The sequence below is a fragment of the Corticium candelabrum genome, chromosome 21 (assembly GCF_963422355.1).
Source record: "Corticium candelabrum chromosome 21, ooCorCand1.1, whole genome shotgun sequence".
Lineage (NCBI taxonomy): Eukaryota > Metazoa > Porifera > Homoscleromorpha > Homosclerophorida > Plakinidae > Corticium > Corticium candelabrum.
This window is the reverse complement of record NC_085105.1, coordinates 1,117,181-1,141,328: the sequence shown is the minus strand read 5'-3', so window position 1 is coordinate 1,141,328 and position 24,148 is coordinate 1,117,181. Positions and strand designations below refer to the sequence as shown.

At 41.3% G+C, this 24,148-nt stretch overlaps 4 protein-coding genes across 6 annotated transcripts; 1 reads left to right on the top strand and 3 right to left on the bottom strand.

The window, feature by feature from the left end:
• Positions 1–82: 82 nt before the first annotated feature.
• LOC134196421 (presenilin-associated rhomboid-like protein, mitochondrial) lies at positions 83–3,260 on the bottom strand. Its single transcript, XM_062665534.1, has 10 exons — positions 3,200–3,260; positions 3,028–3,148; positions 2,352–2,492; positions 1,808–1,853; positions 1,651–1,746; positions 1,055–1,201; positions 766–836; positions 600–701; positions 390–487; positions 83–333 (listed from the first exon to the last, which is right to left on the bottom strand). The coding sequence occupies exons 1-10, from the start codon at positions 3,244–3,246 to the stop codon at positions 243–245; spliced, it is 960 nt and encodes a 319-aa protein (XP_062521518.1). The 5' UTR covers positions 3,247–3,260; the 3' UTR covers positions 83–242.
• Positions 3,261–3,624: 364 nt separating this feature from the next.
• On the bottom strand, positions 3,625–8,562 carry LOC134196474 (DNA polymerase delta subunit 3-like). Of its 3 annotated transcripts, none has more exons than XM_062665613.1 (15): positions 8,459–8,562; positions 8,347–8,402; positions 7,748–7,856; positions 7,651–7,690; positions 7,528–7,595; positions 6,444–6,508; positions 6,250–6,386; positions 6,159–6,190; positions 5,445–5,534; positions 5,278–5,386; positions 4,865–5,014; positions 4,571–4,717; positions 4,421–4,504; positions 4,160–4,348; positions 3,625–3,937 (listed from the first exon to the last, which is right to left on the bottom strand). In XM_062665613.1, exons 1-15 carry the CDS (start codon positions 8,522–8,524, stop codon positions 3,735–3,737), a joined length of 1,545 nt encoding a protein of 514 aa, XP_062521597.1. In that variant the 5' UTR covers positions 8,525–8,562; the 3' UTR covers positions 3,625–3,734. The 3 variants fall into 3 exon arrangements, with proteins under 3 accessions (XP_062521597.1, XP_062521598.1, XP_062521599.1); XM_062665614.1 differs by having other exon boundaries at positions 5,281–5,386; XM_062665615.1 differs by having other exon boundaries at positions 7,528–7,592.
• A 524-nt stretch (positions 8,563–9,086) lies between these two features.
• Positions 9,087–10,481, top strand: LOC134196688 (transmembrane protein 256-like). Its single transcript, XM_062665903.1, has 4 exons — positions 9,087–9,276; positions 9,667–9,747; positions 10,196–10,239; positions 10,306–10,481. Exons 1-4 carry the CDS (start codon positions 9,124–9,126, stop codon positions 10,406–10,408), a joined length of 381 nt encoding a protein of 126 aa, XP_062521887.1. The 5' UTR covers positions 9,087–9,123; the 3' UTR covers positions 10,409–10,481.
• A 381-nt stretch (positions 10,482–10,862) lies between these two features.
• On the bottom strand, positions 10,863–24,119 carry LOC134196305 (mediator of RNA polymerase II transcription subunit 12-like protein). The gene is made up of 30 exons (XM_062665403.1): positions 24,021–24,119; positions 23,755–23,964; positions 23,005–23,091; positions 22,559–22,645; positions 22,430–22,505; positions 22,095–22,291; positions 21,877–21,987; positions 20,289–20,487; positions 19,860–20,155; positions 19,636–19,735; positions 19,453–19,580; positions 19,263–19,397; positions 18,837–19,029; positions 17,611–18,781; positions 17,437–17,545; positions 16,951–17,081; positions 16,777–16,887; positions 16,577–16,718; positions 16,283–16,412; positions 15,726–15,949; positions 15,398–15,586; positions 15,245–15,343; positions 15,107–15,184; positions 14,519–14,778; positions 14,322–14,457; positions 14,111–14,179; positions 13,769–13,881; positions 13,572–13,707; positions 13,353–13,490; positions 10,863–12,868 (listed from the first exon to the last, which is right to left on the bottom strand). The coding sequence occupies exons 1-30, from the start codon at positions 24,102–24,104 to the stop codon at positions 11,156–11,158; spliced, it is 6,852 nt and encodes a 2,283-aa protein (XP_062521387.1). The 5' UTR covers positions 24,105–24,119; the 3' UTR covers positions 10,863–11,155.
• Positions 24,120–24,148: the final 29 nt, after the last annotated feature.

Here is a 24,148-nt window from a genome sequence, read left to right as displayed (position 1 = left end):
ACTACTAGATACACACGAACTATCTTATCTCATCCAATAGCAGATATACAATAAGTACGTAGTGTGTACTGTACAAACAAAATTTACTAATATAATCCAACTATATGTATTTCTTAACTTCAGTTGTAAAATTGCAAAAAATTGCTCATTCTTTGCAAATTTTCTGTTTCGTGTACAAGTTCAACACTTAGTGCGCTGAAACACAGAAATAAAATCTAGTGGTATGTTGTCCTTCCATTTAGTTACTTCTGCTGTGTAACAGCTTTCCAAGCTTCTACGATTCTTGTCCGATATGATTTCCATAACGCTTTCTCGCCATAAAGCAGATACCAGCTAGAACAAATCCATCCTTTCCTGCACACAACTGAACACTTGGTTGTACAGCTTACCAGCCAAACAGTACTCCTCCTAGATGGCCAGCATGGTCGAAGAACTGCCATCGTAAAAGAAGTCCAGCCAAATCAATACCCATAAGAGCAAGTAGACCCTAAGCCAAACAAATCATGTACTAATGTATATGCTATTTTTTGGTTTGCACAATGACTTCGTAGACATTATACTAATTACAAATACTAAGCGAATGCTCAATTAGTGCAAACCTTTCCAGCAGAAATTGTAAAAAACGGAAGAAAGACAACTTGCAGCTTCAGATCAGGCATTGCAAAGCACACCATTCCCACAATAGCTAGCAATGCACCAGACTAATGTGTACAGAATGGATAGCAGTTAAACTGAGAGATAGCATGAAAACTTCGAGTAGCTTACGGCTCCCAATGATGGAGATAGACTTGATCTCAAGACTTTTGCCAAATGACTAGCAAGTCCAGAAGCTGCTCCTGTGACAAGGACAAATGAATTAATACAATAACTGGGCAGACTAAACAAACAAATGTGTTACCGTGTTTCACAAATACAGTGACACACACACACACACACACACACACACACACACACACACACACACACACACACATGCACGCACACATGCACACACACACACACACACACACACACACACACACACACACACACACCAACAAAAAACAAATCACACCTGCAGTCACATAGAAAGCAAGAAATGACTCGGCACTCATGAATCTCTCTAGTGGGTACAGAAAGCTCCAAAAGACATACATATTAAGAAATAAATGCCAAAAATTCATATGACTGAATGCTGAAGTCAGCAACGTGACAGAGGAACCTATAATACAAACACAAAAACATACAAATAACTACAACCACCCAGGCCAATTCAGATGCAACAGAATAGCAGATCTTGAGAATTAATCATCCAGTAAACGATGACAACAATACAAACCAATGTGTGTTTTGCAAAAGTCATTTTCAGTACAGTCCATTTGCACTATATAAATGTGATACAGTATGTACTTGTTAGTAGTTGCTGAAACACACACACACACACACACACACACACACACACACACACACACACACACACACACACACACACACACACACACACACACACACGCACACACACGCATGCAAGCACGCACGCACTCACATCAAGACAACAACTAAATAAAAAGCTGTCACATTGCAACTATAGTAAGCATGTACACAAGCAACAGCAATACCTCATAACAAACAAAGGTTCGGCCATAATGTAACAATACTAATTTAACAAACCTGCCAAGGGCGATGCCATAAACCATCTGACCATAAAGGGTGAGAAACTTGGAACTTGCCAAAGCAAGTAAATGCACGTATTCACAGCAATGATTCCTTTCAAAATATTAAGCGTTCATGTGATATTACTGTTAACCATCTGCAATGAATTACAGACCCACAGCCACTTTCTGTAATTCAGACAAATGCTTCCAGACATCAACCTGCAAAGATAAAAAGATACTTGACAATGCAGTGCAACACAAAATCACATCCAAACTTATCGACAAATCACAAAACCAGTTATCACACGCTGACGCTTACATGTAAACCAGAAAACACTTGCAACAGATAAACTTAGCAAATTCTGTGGCAAAGCCGTTGAAAAATGTGTAAGAGAGGGCTGTTGATATCATTCATACCTGACTCAGTCTTGGATCTGCCTCAATGATTTCCATGTTAACACAAAAGCGGTCTATCTGCGCACTTCAATGCAGTGTTACACATTGTAGCTTGCTCCCAAACTTCCATAAAGTCTTAAAGTTTGCACACTTTGACTTGACGAAATTAAATTACTGACAAAAGTTTCTGACAAAAGATCATAAAGGATGCACATCTTGTGTCTACACACTTGCATTTTCATTCAAAATAAACATTATGTCATGATATAATATGTGGGCAAGACTAGCAAATATTAAACAAAAGAATTAAAGCACACTAACCAGTCGTTGGTAGATACCAGTTCTATGTGTGTGAGCAAACGTGTGTTCATCTAGTCTCAATTTCTTTCTCCAATTATCTGGTGGTAATTTGTGCCTTTCATAGTGGACGACAGCTGCCACAGAAAAACTGCAGCAACCAATCTGCAGTAAGAAATAGAAACATTTACTGTGTGCGTGTGTGTGTGTGTGTGTGTGTGTGTGTGTGTGTGTGTGTGTGTGTGTGTGTGTGTGTCTGTGTGTGTGTGTGTGTGTGCATGTAAATATGTAGGCTTACCAATACATTACCACACAAAAGCTTTACTTACCTTACTGTTAGGCCTGGTTCACAATATGACGCCAGAGGCTCACTTGAGCGTCAAACTTCAAAGAAACCGCCTCGACGACGGCGACATCCTTTGATGTTGACGCCGACGTCGACGCTGGAATAGGATTCATTTCTATTGTCCACGTCCACGTCTGACGTCAATATTGTGAACCAGGCTTTACTGCAAAAAATTAAAATTTTGAATTATGAAAATCAAAAACTATAATGAGAAAATACTCAAATTAATTGTATCAAAACTTTCTTGCTTACATTAGATTAAATTTGCTTCCGATATGGTTTAGCTATCTATTTAATTACATCAATTGTCTTCCCTAGATAGCATAAGCGTAGCAATGAATGTGTCAGACTAACAGTTAGAGTCAATCCAACTGGTTTCCACACGTTTGGTTGCGAAAGCTTCCTTTCTGGTGCCCCAAAGTGTCTCCACTTCACTCCACTAACGACGTCATCACGGAAACGCGGTCTGCACCAGCTAAACACAAACTTTTGGAAATCGCAGAACAAAAGAAACATGTACACTGACCGTAAGAAAGGACGGCGGCTGCAAAATTGACGACTACAAACCCACATTTTGAATGATACGGGACATCAAAAGGAAGCAAACACTGAACGCATATTTGAGCTACACTGTGAAACCTCTACGCGTAGAATCCACAAATTTATTTTGCGTGGCTTCAACATGCACTTGAAATAATACAGTTTATTACTTAGTTATTAATTACCTTATTTAAGTAATTGACCTTGATGTGGTAGAGATGTGATGACTTCCACGCATTTGTGACAGAAGCGAAAACTCAAAAATAAATAAATAAACAACAAATAACTAACTAACTAAATAAATAAATATTTTTTGGGCAACTGATAGAACATAATAACGTTATAGCTAGTAGCTTAAAGCTCTCTTTAAAATGGTTGTTAGCTGAACAGTTTTTTTCTAGTTGTCGAGAGTTTTGTTTGATTTCAAATTTTACATAACAACAACAACAACAACAACAACAAACGTTGCTGGCACGATTGTATTCATTTATATTTGTACACTCTTTCCACTGCATATAGTGTCACTTTGGACGATGAAAATAACTCATTAAATTTGACTGTTTATTTGATGCTGATTTGACTTTGGTTGTCTTTTGTTGAGGAGAATGTTTTGTTTGAGTTGACTCTGTAGACAACGCTTTCTTTTGTGTCCCCATTGTTTCTGTCTTAACAACTTCAACATCACTTGCATCTGTTGAACAGCTTTCATATACCTTTTCAGTAACTGGAAAAAATCAAGAAATATTATAAGGTAACAATGATGGCATCACAACACACACAAACACACACACACACACACACACACACACACACACACACACAACACACACACACACACACACACACACACACACACACACACACACACACACACACACACACAAGATGTACTAAAGGTCAAGGTTGACAGATACCGAGCGACAGTCAGATCATGTGTATTACTCACTAAACTCATCCTGTTCATTGACGTATGTCTTTGACACAAGTTTCTTTATCCGTTTTCTGCGTGGCTTCTCCAGATGCTTCAATAATGGACTAGCAGGCTTCAAAACAGCACTCTCTTCTTCAACTGGATCACGTGACTCTGGGTTTGAGTTGTCTTCAACAGTTGAGTCTTGTTTTAATTCACACGTTTCTGTAAGAAATTACCTGGCAGCTAAGTACAATGCCAATACTGCACAACACACTTCAACAGACAAAGATATACCTTCACCAGAATCGCTGTCCATAGCCAAAACTCGAGTACGCCGTCGTTTAGTTGATTTCTTGCTTTGCTTCTGTCTCTTTCGACCTTGCAGTAACATGCAGTCACTATTATAAACCAGCAATTGTTCTACAAACTTGTCACTGTACAAACCTTGCTCTCGGATATCAGCTTTAGGAGTTTCTGGTATTACAGAGAGAGATGTTTGCTGGTTAGATGGCTTGGTTGATGACTCCATCTTGTCACATTCCTTTGCATCTGGAGTTAAAGAATCAAGTGGTTGTAATGACTTTGATCCAACTGTAATAAGACAACATTACTGGTTAGAAGACTATAGATTACTACAAGAACACATGAAAAGGCTAATGAATACGTCCATGAGTGACCATTTTACTATAGTGTAACATTATCTGTCTGTATTCAATACAAACAAATAATGAGCTCTACCAATGTTTTTGGTTCTCTTTGTTTGCTGTTTCCCAGAGAAAGATGCTTTAAAATTTGTAGCCTTTTCAGTCTTCTCAAGCTCTTTCTCAGGAGCAGCTTTTGTGTCGTGTTGAGAAGGCAAGTCAGCTGCTTGAGATGTCTTTGATGTACCTGCACGTGACACAAAACTACAACAACACACATTGTGCATTGATTTATTAAATATTCTACCAGTGGCTGACCTGTTTGTATTTGAGTGTGTCCATGCAATGTGTGTGTGTGTGTGTGTGTGTGTGTGTGTGTGTGTGTGTGTGTGTGTGTGTGTGTGTGTGTGTGTGTGTGTGTGTGTGTGTGTGAATTTCTTTACTACAATCAGGTTGGTACAGTTCACTTGAGTATCTTCAAATTAGTTAATTGAATTGACTGAAAACTACTACCAGTATCTAATTTAGCATCTTTATTTTGTTTCCTTGCAGGCTGTCTCCCAAAGAACGATGCCACTGTTTTGCGATTTACACTACCCTCTTCAGTCAGATCCTTGTGCTAGACCATAAACACTAATGTTATATTGACAGCTTACATGTACACCTAATTAACTGACCTGTTCACATTGCACATCTGCCTTCTTAGAGCTTGCTCTAGCTGCCATTTTTTCAAATGGATTTAAGACAGTTTTATTAGATTTGCTAGTCTGTAATAAGGCAATCCATATCATATCAGCCACACAAGAGTATGAATGCCAGCAAATTACAGCATTCCAATTCAGTTAATAAAATGATTCTTCCTAAGTCAAATTTAGACATAAAAGTTTGACAGTGCAAAGTGTTGCACAGTGTATGTATGAGTACTAGCTGTGTATGGGAATTGTATGTGTCAAAATTCAAAGTCACAGTGCTGTCACGTCGTCAGCAGACAAACGACAGTTCGATCGGCTCTCTCTCTGCCACACTGTTTGAGCACCTGCTTTGAACACACATACACACACAGTGACACAGTGACACAGTGACACACACACACACACACACACACACACACACACACACACACACACACACACACACACACAACACACACAAACATGCACACACACACACAGTGACACACACACACACACACACACACACACACACACACACACACACACAACACACACACACACACACACACACACACACACACACACACACACACACACACACACACACACACACAGAGACTTTATAATGTGTATAAGATAAGCCAGATGTTAGCACTTTATAGTGTTAGTGAATGTCACGTTCGTTAATCCATTAATTAAATGTGAACCACAACTTACTGTTGTAAAACTCGCTTCGTTTGTCTTCATACCTTTAAAAATGCAATTTGATGCATTAAGAGTATTCGAGCACAAGTTAGTTGTCACACACTTTGTGCCTTTCGTCGTTCTCCATTGTTCACTATCCCATTCACTGCTTCCAATCCATTTGCAAGCACACCAGTTCTCCTCCGATCAACTTTCCCATCTGGTAACAGTTCAGCCTCCTTACATGTAATACAGCTCCACCTATAACAAACAGTTGAATCACACTAACTGATAACATATTGTGACACAATGCCAGACTTATTGCTCTCATGAAGATTCTCTCTTTGCAACTCATAATCAGCCGTGTACAAAACATTCAAGTCCTACAAACACAATATACTGACATAACAGCCTCAAAACACCAAAAATCAAAGTGGCGTACACAGGGTTACTCATAGGGGTATTGCTGAAGGAGGTTGTGCGTCATGATGTCATCAATCATTTTATAACATAAACTAATAATTTTATTCAATTAACTTGTAATGACACTTAAAACAGTGCAACAATGCAGATTAAAACATCAACACTTAAACATTGCAGTACTTGATAGACTACATAGTTAATTAGCCATTAGCTGTGAAAAGCCTCTATATTATAAGCAACGGCCTTTGTCTCACTAACTAGCCTTGGTTCCATCTCGGCTAATTAAAATGTGAGAAAGTCCCTAGTAAAGCTGTCAAGACCAATAGTTTCTTTTGCCATGTAAAGCTAGGATCTGTTATTTTTACCATGAATTTCTTGCCGCAGGCACACCCTTTTAAAGTCTACACACAGTGACATCGCGTGGAAGACTTGCAAGTAGTAGCACTTGTACGCATGAATGTGACAAATGGATGAGACACAAGATCAGACAAAGACCTAAAATAGTGAGAATATGGAATGCAATGTGCTAGCAAAGAACCAATGAAACGGCAGTCTAATAATTAAGACGCGAAAACACCTAGAGAGAAGCTAAAGAAGCATAGAACTGTGCCAGCTGTCAAGTAGGAATTGATCTTTTTCTATCTTTACAAGTTTGATGTCCCAAATCCAAAATTTCCTGGAGGCATCATGGTCATGTCTCGAGACAAAGGGTCCTAGCCTAGAGGTATTGCTAGCAATAGAGAAAAACCCACATATGTCACTGAATCAACTCTAAAACAGAATGCTTAATAAATCAACCTGCCGTGCCTGTGTAATAGTAAACCGTATGTAAGTGATGATTCCCGAAGTCCATTTACAAACAGCCTGCCTGACCAATTGAATAGTGCAAATAATAACTGGAAATTGGTTTGCAAAGTAGTCACTGTATTTACTCATTGCGTGCACAATGGCTTTCTAGGCATGACTGATAAAGACTTACCTTTGGCTTAAACTTCTGCACACTATATACATGTACGCTAGTGACCGGTTGAAGACCTTGCTTCACTTCTGTACAAACAAAAATGATGCTCTTGTAATGCATGTCACAATCGTAACAACTTACTGTCCAGTTGATCTTCAGAGACTAATGTTACCAACTGTGTCTGCACAAAATGAAATATAAATACCAGAAGACACCAGCTTGCTTGTATGTTACATACGATTTCTGCAGTTGGTGAGTCTCGCTTTAGTCCACTCACCATGTAAATAACATTGAGAATATTGTCAGACTTTTTTGCTCTCTGTTCGGTTACAAACTCAAACAACATTCTAAAAACGAATGTCATGACATGGAAATATGCATAAAAAGTAAACAAGACTACATGACCTTATATTTTCAAAACGTAAAAACTAAAAAAGAGCAAATAATTCTTATACGTTTAACACCTAAAATCTTACTTGTTCATTAATAACTGAATTCCACAATAAAGTTTAGCTACAGACCATGTTCAAAGTGACGCCTTTGTCTGTCACAAAATTTTAATGTTTTTAAAGTCTTTGGATAAAATACCTATTTGTGTAAATATAATATAATAATATAAAAATTTAATATACATACATACATACATACATACATACATATATATATATTTTTTCTTACACACCATAACCTGGTGCAGTTCCCTCAGAGGCAGACAAAGAATACTCACAATTAATTAATATACATCCTTGAGTTCCCGGATAATACACATTTCTCAATAACTACGACCGTAAGAGTAATATGCGACCTCTGTACGATCGGTACAATCTCTAGTCCAACCTTTTCGCCTGATTGACGTTGACTGACAACGTTCTGCTGAGCCATTTGTACGTTACCTTCGAGTACAATGCTGTCTACATAAAATTATCATCTATAGAACTCTTGTACTCACTACTCTGTTTTCGTCAATGACGTATTCTTCTAGATTCTCTAGATAAAGACGATCTTCTACGCTCATTGTATGTGACACCCGCCGAAAACGAATTAGCTAGCGTGCGCATGCCTTGGAAATCCAAACGTTTGTATGCGCATTGCTGTCGCGACCTTGCACAGTGTGATCGCAGTTCCCGTGACCAACCATTTTATATTATACAGTACTGGACAAAAGTTTTGAGCCACCCTGCAAATTAGTCTATTATTGCAGCTCATGGTGGCCATACTAATTATTAGGCGTAATCTGTTCTATTAAACACACTGAAATGATACAGTTTTGTGTTTTTGACTCTATTGATAGTGGTATTGTCTACTTTACTCATAAGTAAATGATTTTAAGGCCAAAGAAAAGGATTGTTGAAGGGTGGCTCAAAACTTTTGTCCAGTACTGTATTAACGTAAATGTGTAGGGGTGGTCTACCAAACAGCGATAATACAAATTCATTGGACATTACTCTGTCTGTTTGTCGGTAACGCAACGTCACAATGGCCTACTATTTGGAGGAGATGATACCAGGGGATGATACCGGGGGATGTTATTCTATAGTACTGTACGTAGGCCTGGTCTATATACTTACTATCCTGACAAGGCACAGCATACACATCCGGGCCTAGGATATTGGTATGGCTTGGTGTTTCTTTAGCAGTTGGGCAGCTTATCTGTTCAGTGGTGACCTAATTGTTCGAGCTGCTGGTGTGTCTGGTGCATTGGCTGTAGCTCTTGGTGCCTTAGGAGAGCATGTTTTGAAACACCACGAAAAGAAAGACTTCTATCAGGTAACACAATAGCGCTGGCATGTGCACTAGCGCGATTTAACGCAAAGTACAGTGACTATTGCACTACAAAAGCCTTGAGATAGCACTACTGTGTTTGCCGTTTATATACAAATGTGTCTCTTGCTGTCATACACTAATATAAAATTTTGGTACTACACTGTAATGACGGAAAGCAGCCTGGAAATTGGATCTACGCCGTTTTCCCTTCTATATTAATACATCAATTTGTAGGGATTTCTCTTAGCACTGATATTCATGATAAAAGAATTCAATTTTGGGTATCCATGACTTGTCTAGATATCCTGATTGGTGCAAGTTTAATTAACCAGTATAATTCAATTAATTAATCAATTATTGTATGAGTGCTGTGTAATGTTTCTATGTTTACAGGCCTTTCAAACTGCCAACCGCTATCATTACTATCACACTCTAGCTCTGATGTGCGCCTCACTTGTTGCTCGACCTCACTTGGTACTTTTGTTTCTAATCTAATTATTTAACTATCTACTGCTACTGGCAGAGTGAGGGTTTGAAAATTTGACCACATTTATGGCCAACTTGTAAGAATCATGTTTCTGACGTACTCAGAGTGTCTCTGGTGTCTGACACAGAGCAAGCTGGTTGTGTTGCCATGGTAATGGTAGTCTTTTTTCTTAGATAATTGCAATGTGTGATTCACTTCACATACACTCATAGCTGTATACTTATGCAGGGAGGACAGTGTGATTGACAAAACAAGCAGCAAAATCCTGTCAACAAAATTATTGTCAATTAATTCCTTCTTTATTAACCCTATTGTTAATTAACAGCAACATTAGCAACTATTGTTGCTTGAACTCTAAACAAAATTTTTGATAATCATCCTGCTGGTAACGGTGTCGTTATTTAATGTACTACGTGGATTACTATTGTCTAACAGTTTGCTGGGTTGATGATTTCTGGCATGCTTTTATTCAGTGGCAGGTATGTTAGTCATTTATGGACCCACTCATGGTCTCTAGTGGTAATCTTGCTTATTTTGCTGTGTAGCTGCTATCTTTATGCACTAACGCAGAACAAAGCTGTTGTGAAGATAACACCATGGGGTGGAATTCTACTAATTTTGGGTTGGCTATCAGTAGCTTTACCATGATCAAATTGACATGTTTGGAATTTGACAGACTGAATGTACATCAGAAATGTGCAAATTTGGAATCATTCATATATGCCTGGTGTGTTGAGTTGATAGCCATCAGACGTTAGACTTGAACTAGTCCAAGCCCTCTGACTGTGGTCTCAATATTCTCTATTCAGTATGCAGAGACCATCCATAAACAGGGTAGACTGGTTCAAGTTTTAAAGGACTTGAAGTTGCACATCCGGGTATTAGTGTCGGGTCTACATTCACAACATGGGCTTTGCTTAATTAATACAACATATCCGGGTTCTGTAATTCCAATGTCATTGGAATAGAAGGTCCCAGTCACGTATTTATTAAGCAAAGAGTGTGTTGGGAAGCATTGAAGCGACTTAGTAAATTTACAAACTGGGAATGTGTGCATGAACGGTTCAAGCGCACAGGGTTATGAATGCACAATGTGATGGTCTACTGTACACCTGCTTTCCTACAGGGTATTCAGAAATCTATATCCCTGCAATAAAATTCAAATCAGGACAAGGGCTGATCTCCATAGGAACACATGCCATAACATCTATAACAACTCCCCTGGACATCTTACTGCATCCATTAATTCAAGTGAGTTTTTCTTCACATTGAATCACACCTCTCACAATGCTTGACTGCATTGTGCCACTTCAATGGCAGACACGTTAACATAATCACCATCTGGAAAAACTCTGTAGTAGCAAAAGGTACTCCAAATTATATCAACCCACAGTACTATGACGTTCCTCCTCCTTGTCCACCAGACAGTTGCCTTTGGTATTGTGCAAGCGGATTTTGCTGTGACTGTCGTTGATACTGAAGAAAAGTCTGTTGTGGCGTCTCAGTCTGTTGTTGTTGCTGAAGGTGTGGTTGAATCTGAACTTGAGACAAGCGAGATGCAGACACCTGAAGAGGGGGACCAGACAGCATGGCTTGTAAGCCGCCTTCCTGGGTAGTTCTCTGGACAACCATGGTTTGAGGTTGAACAGACTGAATCTGTGAGAATGCTTGAGGATGTTGCTGTGTACGCAAAACCTGGGATGTAGGAAGCAGTTGGTGTCTTAACATTGATTGGCTAGCAACAGGATTATTGGATTGTTGAGTCAGGCTCGGCGTGAAATTTGCCTGGCCAATGGACGATACAAGATTTGAGGCTCCTGGACTGTATTGAGGTGGCATGAGTTGCAGCGTGCCAATGTTGGAATGAATGTTTGTCTGCTGATGGCGCTGTTGGATACTTCGCAAATGGGTTTGAAGAATCTGTTGCTGATGACCCTGCTGTGGCTGGATGGAAAGCTGCTGTTGCTGCTGGTGTGGCTGCTGCTGCTGCGATTGCTGCTGCTGCTGTGGTTGAGATGCCATAATTGCAATGGTCCGAATAGGAGTTCCACCCTGGAGAGTTGTCATCAAGGATGAGTTCGGCGTCAGAAACGTCTGAGCACTAGATGACCCAATCTGAATAGGAGGGCGCTTGTTTATAGCAGGGTTTTGCTGTTGTTGCACAAGCAGTTGCTGCTCCTTCTGCACCGGTCTTTGTGCAATAGGGTGAACTACAGCCTGTTGTCTAGAAGCAGACAACTGCATAGTAAACCCACCGACAGGGGCAAGAGACCGAGTTGGTGTTCCACTCGCCGTAGCAGCTGCAGAACGGTTAACGGCCGCTCGCACAATCATATCAGCAATCGGTGTTCCCGTATTAGAACGACTTTGATGCAACGTCAGAGGATCTAATGGCATCTGTGTCTGTTGGCATACGACGGGTGTAGTCGGTTGTGATCTCGTTTGCAGCTGCAGTGACCGAGAAGGAAGGCCAAACGCATCCTCAAAGTTCAGTTGATCGTTGATAGGAAGGAACTTAGGACGAGGCATTCCACTGGTTGACACCGATACCACACCGTGATGAGTCTTTCCCTGCAAATCCTGTTGTAACGGTTCACTCAACTGTCGGCTGATTGACACTCGACTTTGTCCCTCTCCGCCTATCACAGTCAGACCATGTCCGATCAACTTGCTCGGTGTCTCACGCCCTTTAGAAAGACAATGTCCTATCAACTGAGGCGTACGCCTACCGGTGACAGGCGAGTGTTTCTCACTGCTGACCGACACAGGGCTAGATGTCATCGCTAGAATATCAGAGCAATTGGTTACTGCAATCTGCACCTCAGATACGGTCTCGTCCAAAAGTTCCTGCTTGACTGCAACCTGTTGTTTACCTTCTTCGTCTTCAGACGACGAGTCAGCCACAACCACGCGTCTCACCTTGCAAGACACAAACGGGCGTGGAATTTTGTTGTAGCGCACGGCCTGAAACTGCTGCTCGTACTTCGTGAGCGCTTTTCGTTCCATTCGTACTGCGCCAAAGAGAGAAAGCGACAGAGGACCGGAATTCTTTGCACCTTCCAAGACATCCCAAGGATCAATAAATTGATGACCGGTTATGCGGTACCCCTGTCATAAACACATAGCACAGTGATGTCACACAATTTTTGCTGTAATTTAAGTTAGTTCACACGTCTGTCAGACAGCATGCCGGTCTGTTCCCTTCCCTTTTCCATTTGTCCACACTCCTAGACATGCTGCCACTCTGTCTGCCCATCTGTCCATCCTGACCATACGTTTACCCATCCATCTATCGATCTGTCTACCTGGCTGCTTCTGTTCTGTGGGGTGGGGTGAGGGTGGGGTGGGGTGAGAGTGGGGTGGGGTGAGAGTGGGGTGGGGTGAGAGTGGGGTGGGGTGAGAGTGGGGTGGGGTGAGAGTGGGGTGGGGTGAGAGTGGGGTGGGGTGAGAGTGGGGTGGGGTGAGAGTGGGGTGGGGTGAGAGTGGGGTGGGGTGAGGCTATCTTTTCCATCAGTCTGTTTTCCAACAATCAATTTGTCTTCTAATTCACACAATGTGGTGTACACGCTTAACACTTCATCTTCACTCTCACCTGTGGGCAAAGTCCCGTCTTCTTACCAGGTTCTTCGCATGGTTCAACCTTTGGCACTTTAATTTTACGTTGGGGCAATGGTAGAAGTATCTTGCACTCCTCAGCCACCTGCTTTGCCAAACACAAATGTACTTCCTTCTGTACAATCAAGCAACACAAATTGGATGAAACGAGCCACATTCTATTGCATCAAAGAATTTTTAAAAGACCCCAACGTACCTTCAGTCGCTTCATAATGGGAATGGAGGTTTTTCTTCCCGGTTCATCGGATGTAGGAAGGGCTGCCTGTTCGTTCAGAAAACGTCCATCCTCCAACAGCGTGGACAACATGTCAAACACAGTGGTGTACAAATGACTAATACACGATAGCAAATATACACAATTCTAGCAATAACGAACATGAATATGGCCCTCACCCGTAATTGCTCGTTCTAGTTACAGTCCCAGACGTCATGAGATGCATAAGTAGAACACACCATTCTCCACATTGTGTTTTGTTTCGTAACAGCGTATCGAACATGGCGCCAACCTAGAAAACATATATTTAGGCAATTTCCACATACAGTCATTAAAACACACCACTCGTTTCTAGACATTGTGTTGCTTGCTCAGTACGGTCAAGACCAGGATGACCAGCCGGTCTCATCATCCGGGCCTTGACAACAAACTGTGCCAGTAACTATGTGTTACGACTGCCATTGGGTCACCCAATGTATAATGTTCTACAATTGAAATGATAGTCACAACACATCACGTACCATACTCAATCTCAGCCGAAGAGCTTCCTGTGCAAACACAGCGGCATTACGTTCCATAGGATGTCTTTCCTACAGTCCACACACCACACATAATCAGGCAATCAGTCAACAATGTTAACCTCAACCCTTGTTCTCGAACATGCAGACTGCCACAAGCAACAAAGCACACAACTTCAACCGTTTCAAGCATCGCAAAAGCGTTCATACATACCCGCTCGGAAGCAGACAGAAACTGGGTTAACTGTCTATGGAGTGACGTCAAAAAATCAGTCTTGGCTTGATCTTGACTATTCAAACTCGCCATAACTAAAGCTAGAAACGGTTTCTGCCATGGAACGGCCAGTGGGCTAAAGCAGACACAGCAATGTCCATGAAACAGAAATGTGCGACTGAATGGAATTTACTAACTTGCTGATGTCTATTTTTCGCTCGACGTTAGGCTTCCACCATTGGTCACGCTCTAGGATTCTTCCTGCTGCTCTGAGCAACATGCCCTGCACAGAGGGAGCCAGTTTGTATACAAGCGGTGCAACCAGCCACACCGAGACGCCAATAAGCTGCCACACAACGTCACGATTGCTGTCCTGCGAAAACGCTCTAGAATTGGCATCAGACCAAAAGATATCCATAGAACATTGTGCAATGCAGTCCAATACACGTTTGCATTGCTACACAAATGCAAGTCAGTATGACAACAATATTTGTGGCAGAAGCTAGTAGTAGCTAAACTAGTCCAATGAAAGTAGACAGCCCAAGTTGAAGTACACAATCACATTAGCCTGTTATCCCACATTTCTACCTGTCCTGCTGAGCTCATGCTACTTGCCCATATGTCTCTTCTCTAAATCTGTCCATCCGTCCGTCTGTCTGTCTAGCTGTCTGTCTGTCTGTCTGTCTGTCTGTCTGTCTGTCTGTCTGTCTGTCTGTCTGTCTGTCCGTCCGTCCGTCCGTCCGTCCGTCTGTACATGCAACTAACAACACTCATTCTATCATCACCTGTTCATCATCCCGGTGTTCGCGTATGAGAAGTTGCAGTTCCAGCCAAGAAACATTGAATGTCCACAATTTCAAGTTCTACAGAGAGTGTCACAATAAAAAGGAACAGTCCTAATCAAATCTGCAAAACAAAGTCACCTCAATAATTCTAGCCACGCTCTCATGGGACTCCTCATCCCTCTGACCACCCAAATGCTCCCCGTCCGGGTAACATACCAACTGAAGCAAATAACGTGCCTAGAAGAAGAATATGATATAGAAATTCTCTTGATCAACCAACTAACTCCAGACCTCAGATGCAACAAGTGACATGTCCATCAACATGTCTTTGCTGCAAAGAGCATCGGGATCTCTCAAAAATAGTGTCTTCATCCACGGCTGTCTACAAAGCTCAGTCAGAGTTCGAGCTGTAAGAGTCTTATTAGATGACATTGATGCAACACGACTGCCACCAGATGCAGCACTCAATCTCCATAGCATCTACACACCACATAAATCTTACACAATGAACAAAATCCAGTCACCAGGTATTGACATAACAATACAATAAACTGGCAAGGTAGTGTATGCACCAATGTACAAGTCAACCATCCACATGTCCGAATGAAACCACGTGTACCTTTAGTATTGTAAAAATGGTTGGAAGATCTAGCAGTTCTCTTGAAGCCAACAAACAACGTTTATCAGAGGGCAACATGACAAAACTTGTGGTTGACGTTCCAAACTGTGGAGGCTGAAAGATGCCACCCGAGGGTGCAGAAACTGAACTTGTACTTGGTTGATTTGTTAGTAGGCATTGCAGCAGCATGCAAGTAAGTCTTACACCTTGCTCTGCTTTCCCTCCTGAAGAACAGAACAATTACCAACAGTTTATGAGAAACAAAGAACGGACAAGTCAGAGAGGCAAACAGACTAATTCATACATAGAAAAACTGTCACGAATCGACTAGGATTCTAGAATAGGAAACAAACCTATGAATAACAGACTAATGTATGAACGAATAGTCTGACAAACAAACAAGTTCCTTTACAAAAGAATGAGATGCCATACCACATGGTGAGACAGACAGACCAATCGACAAACAGAGGCGGACAGACAACAAACAGATGAACAGATACTAACAGAAAGGATCTTACCATCTAGTCCACTAGAGCAACTACAGCATATATTCTTACCATGCACTCTAGCTGACTTGAGTGAAGGCTGCACAACGTGAGACAGCACGTCTGTTAACGAGAAGCATTGCCTTGCAACAAGCACCGACGTGAAGACAGCAATCTGCTGAGGGACAGTCAGCAAACGATACTATAAAATCACAAATGTACTTGCATTAGATCAATTAGTGCACTAAACACACTACTATTCAACACTTAAACAATTAATGGCGTGTCCATACGTGCACAAGTGAGTGCATAGATGTGCTGGCCTGTCAACTGATGTGATACTAAATGACACAATTTGTCACTCACATTCATCGCCTCCAACAGATCTGTGTATCCGTATTTCTTCTCTGCAGGACAAGCCATAGCTCTCAAGGCACAGAGTAGTTGAGACTTGAGACCTTTACATTGCGATACAGCATTCACACACAGATCTACAAGACTTGCCATACTAGAGTTCAAAGGGAATGGGATGAATATAACGATAAAAAACGACTAGTGCAATGTACTTGTTTCGAGCGTCTTCACGAATTACTGCCAACATAAGACGGTACACAAACGAGTGTAGATTATCGTCACTCTTCCTCAGTAACGGATACCGAATGCGATCTTTCGCAGTTCTGGACAATTGCCATGTTGTTTGTCCATTTAATTAGCAAGTACACACATGACAGTATCCGTACCTGGTGTCTCTAAATATGTCGGTAAATTGAGCTGCAGTAGATTTCAGCTCAGTTGGTGCAGTCTTCACCTTGCTGTAAATATTAGATTCAACGTCGGCAGCAATCTTCTCAAACACACCTTTAAATGTTGTCTAGCACAGCAATTACAGCACAATGATAAACAGCAGAGAGACAACCAGTAGAGCAATTGACACTCATATTACTTTTATGACTGGATTTTCAGTTTAAGAATATAGTAGAAAAACAATGCACACAACACAGGTAAACACAAGGAGACACACAAGAACAAACTTACAAATAGATAATTAAGAAAGACATACATAGACAACACAATGAGCAAAAAAAAAAGAAAACTTACACAAACATAAAGACAATAACAGAGACACAAAGCCCAAGATACCAACACAAAAACAGGAAAAGAGAAAGACAAATAGACCAAACATGCAACATGACCAAGTGCAACCCGTACTGCCACACTCACTTTACCTGCAGATGCTCACACGACCTATAGAGATGACTGAGATAGACCAACACACAGCGTTCAGAATTACTGCATGCTGCGGGATCAGACACCTGTCTAATGTATCTAAACAATCTGAACAACCACCAAAGTCCATCAAACATAACGCAACAAACCACACAAATGAACCTCCATATTACCCTTCAAACACAATCTGAGTAGTGCGACGAGACAACAACACACAACGGTTGTACTTCCACAGCACACCCAGAACTGATGGCACCAACTTCGATCCAATCACATACATGTCTGCTACTTGGTTTTTCTGACTTGAAGCTTCACCCACCGCGCTACCAGCCAAACGCTCTGGTTCTTCCGCCTCATCACTGCTACTCTCATACAACTCTTGACCAATCAGCAGCTCCTGTACAAGATCTAACAGCAATACAACATCTCCAGCCAGCTCCATCAACTCAAAGAGAAACTCCACACTCTCAACAGATACGCGTTCGTATTGTTCCCGTTGTGAAACAGGTGAGTCTCCATGTCGAGGAAGTAGTTTCTCATGACAAGCATGCAACACTCGACAACGACTAAACTGCGATGCAGACACGAAAGTCTTGACTGCATCTTCGTGAGATGTTTGATAGACAACACTAGCACTAGATGTGTTGTCTTCAGTGTGGGTTAGATGCTGGCACACCTCTTCTGTAGCTTGATCCAGTTCCTTGGCAGCCTCCGCACGGTCTTGTCCAACTCCAAACAATACAACAAGCCGCTGTTTCAAGAAATATTCCGAGCACATTTCCTCAGGGATTGGAAACTTGAGAGCGTAGTGAAAGTGACGTTTAATGCTACTGTGTGGTGAACCTCGGCCAGACTCTGCGGATTTCACACTGTCAGGAGCTGAATCAGACAACTCACCGAACAGTGTCTCCATTTGTGTCTGCGTGTCGCTGTCACTGCGACAATGGTACTTTGATGGGCTGCTCATTTCACCTCTATCATCCAGCGAGTGTAGACGTTTAACACCCTTTCTGGTGTTCTTTTTGTCTAGTGTTTCAATAGATTCTTGGCTCGTACTGAAATCCATTTGACTCTCTAAATCTTCTGTTGACTCGTTCAGATTCTTTGCTGCATCGCTTAGTTCAGCATCGCGTGACCCATGCACAAGACCAAAGTTAGCTACAATACTCAAATCCTCCTTCTGTTCATCCATAGCTGTCTGCAATGTTTCTTGCTGTACAGGTGAGGCTTGGAGGTCACCACGAGATATCAATGTGCTTAAGTAGTGAGAGTAAGAAAAAACACCAGTTCGAATCAATTCACCAAAAAGTATGACGAGATGATGAAAACTTGAATCTCCATCATCTACCAAAAGTATATTAATTCCACTGTGACATCATGTTGCTATACATTTACCTACCAGGACCGGGTAGAGGAGCTTGAGTGTCAAGATAGTGAATAAGACAGTCACGAAGAGGAAACCTAACACAGTCTAACGAGGCAACAGAAACAGCATCGTCATCGTCATCCTCTTGTTGATCTCCCAATAGACTTGATGCTCTGGCATCATCTACACCTTCATTTTCAGACATATCACGTGCTCCAGACAATATCTACAACACAGTCCCATAACAAAGCAAGATATAATTCTGAAGTCATAAACAGTGAAAGACATATGTACCAACAAAACACAGAAACAATCAGCCACAAGACAGAGAAAAACATACAGACAAATGGGCACACAAACAAATGCACAAACAAACAAACAAATACACAAACAGACAGACATGCTGACACTATGGCAGTACACAGCCAACACATCATGTACTAATACAAAACGTCATACCTTTTGAAGAGCTGCCTGTGCCATGTGAAAGAGACGAGCCACTACATACACCCGATAAACATGACCAGAGTTAGAGTTCACTGCCCAATCACACAACAACGGAACAATCAGTTCAATCCCAGCCAGTCCAACCTCCTACACAACAATACAAGTACAGACTACTGCAGCCACCAGTAACTATGCTGTGCACATTTGAGCCATGTTGACGAACAAATATCTTAGCGTACAGTCCTTCGACTGAACAACAATGTAAAGCTTTGTTGTAATCATATTTATCCAGCTCTTCCATTAGCTTCAGTACAAAAGTCATCATCAATGCTACAAAATAGCAAATTAATTTGGACAGTCAATCCCGAATGACAAACCTCTCTACATTCGCTTGGCTTGTTGTATTCTCTTGATGTCCAGAGTCTCTCAGCAGCAGCACTGCGTAGGCAGATCTCATCTTCTGTAGACTGGAGATGGCAAATAATCTGCAGCAGAAAATTAATATGAGTTTGACTTTGTGTTTTGCTCGTTTCAACAACTGCTCATCTATCATTCCTAATACCAGTCCTCTGTAATTTTATACATTATTCATATTTGTCTCCTGCTAACCTGCTCTGTAAGTTCCGGATTCAGACGACTCGACAAAGGCAGTTCTGATGGTGCATACGGTAACTGATCAAGTGGCGACCATCCGTTCAAGTTCTCCTCATCCCCTTTCCCTGAATTTGACCCAACAGAAGAAGGCCCCGACTGTGACACACTAGACTCTGAAGCAGCTGATGGCATCCACAGAAGAGCAGTAGGGCAGTGCAGTGTTATTGATTGTACAATTGAAGTGAGAGACATCACCATGTTCTGATGATAACTGCAATTGGGATATTCTGCAGGAGGCTGAGAAGACAAACCTATAAAGAAGGGAGGAGTACAATAACACAAATGGTAACATAGCTCCCAAAACAAACGATCAGCAACATAGACACTGACAAATTCAGGAAAGTCACACGCAACAATAAACATGAGACGTTTCACTACCATCACCTTTCACTGCTGACATTCCACCAGCCTTCAACCTCACTCCAATTCCTCCAGTGTCATCATTCTCATTCTCTCCTGCAGACAAATTGTCTGCTTCTTCACCATTCTCTTCATCCGGTTTCAACAGGTAAGACAACTTCCAGCAACAAACATTAGCAAGATTTCTCGACAGCAACTGTGACCTCAGAATATCATGCAAGTACTACAAAAAACAAAATATTGTATTTTGAAACTGGCAGTATTGTGTTTCTGAAGTTTATATATCTAGTGTATATGCACACGCTGTCTTACTATGAAACATTCTTATTAACACCTACATCTTGTTTGTAGTCTTGATTTGTACGACAGTCAGTGTGTTAGTCTAATAATGTGTTTATGTGATTAACTTGTGTTGACACTGTCGAACTGTTTGTCTATCTAACCTACATAAACTGAAAGTAGCAACCCAGTTCACTACAAATGCTGATGCTGTCAACCCCCTAGATAACTAACTTGGCTGTCTGCCTGCGTAGCATTCTGTAAACCACCACAAAATTATTGGTCCCATATTCAGTTGTGGCTACCTATTCTCCATCTTGACCAAACCATGACGGCTGAGTGGATCCATGTCCAATATATATTCGGGCATGAGTCAAATAGACTAGCTGCAGCGACTGGTCTCATTTTCTTTCGAGAAAACAACCTACTGAGATGTGAGATCTCTAGCTAAAGCGCATATCTCAGGCTACTTGTGATGGCTGGGGTAGAGGGTCAAATTCAAATGACTGATTCTCGTGTCAGTAACTGTTCTCATTGAAATTTGTCGTTCGATATTTTCTACAGTGAGTACACGTAGTACCACAGATACAAGTAACAAAATTGCTACAGAGCTTCTGAAGACGTTTCTGCTTGCAAATCGAGTTTCTCATGTTCTATAGCCATCTAGCGCCTGTACTGCACCCTCACCCTGTCGCAGCAGCAAACAGAGAAAGCAGTAAAAGAGAACGTCGTGTGTAGATAGACTTGCTAGAGCCACCTATGGCGTATTAACTCTAGCTTGGCACACAGTAGGACGTTTCCATGGTTGTAAGACACATATACAAAACTTGACAGATGGCGACCATAGCTAGAGTCTTAAACTCCTCGTCACCCATCGCCACACTGAGGATTATTAAGTATCCGGGAACGCTGAAAGCATGGTGAGCTTGTCACGTGTACACCTTTCGGAACACCAGTTTGTGAGTTGGAGTGCTGATAGAAAGAATGAAGCAACTAGTAATAGCTACAACAATAATGTACGGTGCTACTAAGCTCTACTGCTAACTTAGCATAGATCTAGAGGTGCAACTGTAGTATAGATGCATAATAATAAACAAAAGATAATTGTAGCAGAAAGCGAAGACAGCAGCAGGGCAGTCTAAATTCGAGATGCCCAAATTTATATTGGTCGTGAAATCGCGTGGATCCGTCGATCTGTGGATCTGCATTTTCCACTCAGCCGCCGCTGCAGTCTGTTTGACATATAATGTATGTGGATCCGTGGATCCGCGTTTTCCACTCAGCCAACCATGACACACCAGTCTACACAAATTACTAACCACAAAAACTGCACCTGAAATGTTTGCGGCAATATCAACTTGAGAAGACCATCGTCTGTTGGTTTTAGTGCTTTCCACTGATCAATAAGCCAAGTCAAAAACACGTGCACATGTAAGAGACCATCCTAGCAAAGACAAAACATGGTTAATTAAAGAGTGAAGTTGTAACAACATCAAATTTGTTTGATTAATCTGAGCTACTACCCAGAAAAGTGTATAACTGTGCATTTACCTCATACATCCAGCAAGCAAGTCGTGCCAAATATGTCCACTGTTTCTGAGCATTTTCAATATGTGGTCTCTGGTGCTGAGGAAAAAGTGATGAAGTATTAGCACTCCCCAAATTGCTGCTTGACATGACGTTGCAGTAGTATTCAGTCAGACTTTTAATCACATCTTTCAAATATCGAGTTATAATCAATGTCCATTCTAGAAATAAAAAAACTGTACCATAACACAAACACCACATTGTTCTTTCTTAAATTTAACAAACATGCAAAGATGTGCATGTCACTAGAAATGCTCTGTCCAATGGAACAGACAGTTTGATGTGCCTATATTCAATACCTTGTGCAGCATTCCCTGTCTGCCGTTTCTTGCTAATTTTTGCTTCAGAAACTGATGAATAGTAAGTAGCTGTCATCTGTAGCAAAGAGCAGTGCAATTTGTACATGAGTAAACTGGTGATTTGTAAACCTTAAGAAACCACGCAGCTCTCAGAAGAGGTACAGAGTGTTCGCAAAGATGGTCCAAAATTTCCTCCTTCTTGTGAAAAATGGGAATCTGAAGATAATAAGCAGCACAATTTGAAATGGAAGTAAACAAATAGAACAGATAAACAAAGAGGCAAACAAACAAACAAGCAGATGGAAACACAAACCGGCAACAGACAGACATGCAGACAGACATAGAAACAGACAGACAGACAGACAGACAGACAGACAGACATGAAAAGGCTAACCTATTATGTAGTAATTATTATGTAGTGGACTTTAGGTTTGCTTTTAGAGTTTGATGGGAATTTCATTGTAATGGAAATATATGACAGACAGACGGACAGACAGACAGACAGACAAACAGACAGACACTGACAGACAGGTGACAGATAAATACAGATACAAATACTGAACAAGACTACATACCTTCTTTGTAAGACTAGGAGGAAACTTGCTATTAGTAGCAAGATTAACGAACCACTGAGATGTTGCTTCTTTTATCTTAGGCGTCACCTATACCAAACTACAAATATTAATCCGGGAACAACTCTGCATGTACAGTACACCCTCGATTATCCGGACTTCTCCGGAGACAGCTTAGAAGTCTGGATAATCAAGTGTCCGGATAATCAAAAGTTGATAAATATCAACTAATTTTCCTCCACTGTACAAGATCACACTCTGTTTCCACACTTACTATACATTCCTGTCACTAGAAGAGTCATCAACAACTGCCTGTTTATTAGGTTATTACGTTCACAGTCATGTATTCGCTCATTTGTGAGAGACTGTATACATCGTATTAGTATGAAGTGAAATATATTACAGTTCCTTTATCTGGGAACACAAAAAGTCGAAGGGGGAAGAGAATTTGTCCAGACAATCAAAAGTCTGGATAATCAAGGTCTGGATAATTGAAGGTGCACATTCTGTATGACAGTAACCTAAACTGGTACAGTAAATCTATAGTTCATTAGTCATACTCTTAACACATACCAAGTCACTTGTGCAAAAAGCAATAACAAAAAATAATTGACTGTGTGTGCGTGTGTGTGTGTGTGTGTGCGTGTGTGTGTGTGTGTGTGTGTGTGTGTGCGCGCGCGCGCGCGCGTGTGCGTTGACACCACCATCCTGCATAGTTATCCATCAACTATGCATTGTCATTTTTACACTCACCGGCCAGAAATGTTCTTTTTGAGGTTTTCTTCTCCCACCATCCTGCAAAGTGTTCAGCTTTTGTTTCACTGTCAATATTTCCTCAAAGTTTCTTTTCAACTGGCCAACTAGAGAAGACAAATGCAGATCGCCTAGTGCCGATGCAGACTCGTTAGGAAACGGGCAAGGGTTTGAAAACCCCTTCTGTACACTTGACTGGTTCAAAACATCCTGCAAAGAGGCCTCCAATAACCTAAAGAAGCCTCAATTCTTGTCTAACGACAAACCTCCATTTGAGATGATTCCTGGCGGTAGACATCAGGAGGGCCGAGTTTGGTTTTCTTCAGTGGACGAGGCTCTCTGGTTGCCATTTCTTGGAATGGAAACCTTTCTCACGTGATTTGGCCTCGACCTT

Excerpts from the sequence above, each read along its gene's own strand:
- LOC134196421 (XM_062665534.1), bottom strand. The coding sequence starts at position 3,246 with ATGTGGGTTTGTAGTCGTCAATTTTGCAGCCGCCGTCCTTTCTTACG. Across the intron at positions 3,149-3,199 it reads AGCCGCCGTCCTTTCTTACG|CTGGTGCAGACCGCGTTTCC; the intron begins GTCAGTGTACAT and ends GTTTGTGTTTAG. Across the intron at positions 2,493-3,027 it reads CAGTTGGATTGACTCTAACT|ATTGGTTGCTGCAGTTTTTC; the intron begins GTTAGTCTGACA and ends TTCTTACTGCAG.
- LOC134196474 (XM_062665613.1), bottom strand. The coding sequence starts at position 8,524 with ATGAGCGTAGAAGATCGTCTTTATCTAGAGAATCTAGAAGAATACGTC. Across the intron at positions 8,403-8,458 it reads TCATTGACGAAAACAGAGTA|GTAACGTACAAATGGCTCAG; the intron begins GTGAGTACAAGA and ends TTGTACTCGAAG. Across the intron at positions 3,938-4,159 it reads CAATGAACAGGATGAGTTTA|TTACTGAAAAGGTATATGAA; the intron begins GTGAGTAATACA and ends GATTTTTTCCAG.
- LOC134196688 (XM_062665903.1), top strand. The coding sequence starts at position 9,124 with ATGGCTTGGTGTTTCTTTAGCAGTTGGGCAGCTTATCTGTTCAGTGGT. Across the intron at positions 9,748-10,195 it reads TTGTTGCTCGACCTCACTTG|TTTGCTGGGTTGATGATTTC; the intron begins GTACTTTTGTTT and ends ATTGTCTAACAG. Across the intron at positions 10,240-10,305 it reads ATGCTTTTATTCAGTGGCAG|CTGCTATCTTTATGCACTAA; the intron begins GTATGTTAGTCA and ends TTTGCTGTGTAG.
- LOC134196305 (XM_062665403.1), bottom strand. The coding sequence starts at position 24,104 with ATGGCAACCAGAGAGCCTCGTCCACTGAAGAAAACCAAACTCGGCCCT. Across the intron at positions 19,736-19,859 it reads ATCCGGAACTTACAGAGCAG|ATTATTTGCCATCTCCAGTC; the intron begins GTTAGCAGGAGA and ends TTTCTGCTGCAG. Across the intron at positions 13,708-13,768 it reads ACTAGAACGAGCAATTACGG|TCATTTGTACACCACTGTGT; the intron begins GTGAGGGCCATA and ends ATCGTGTATTAG.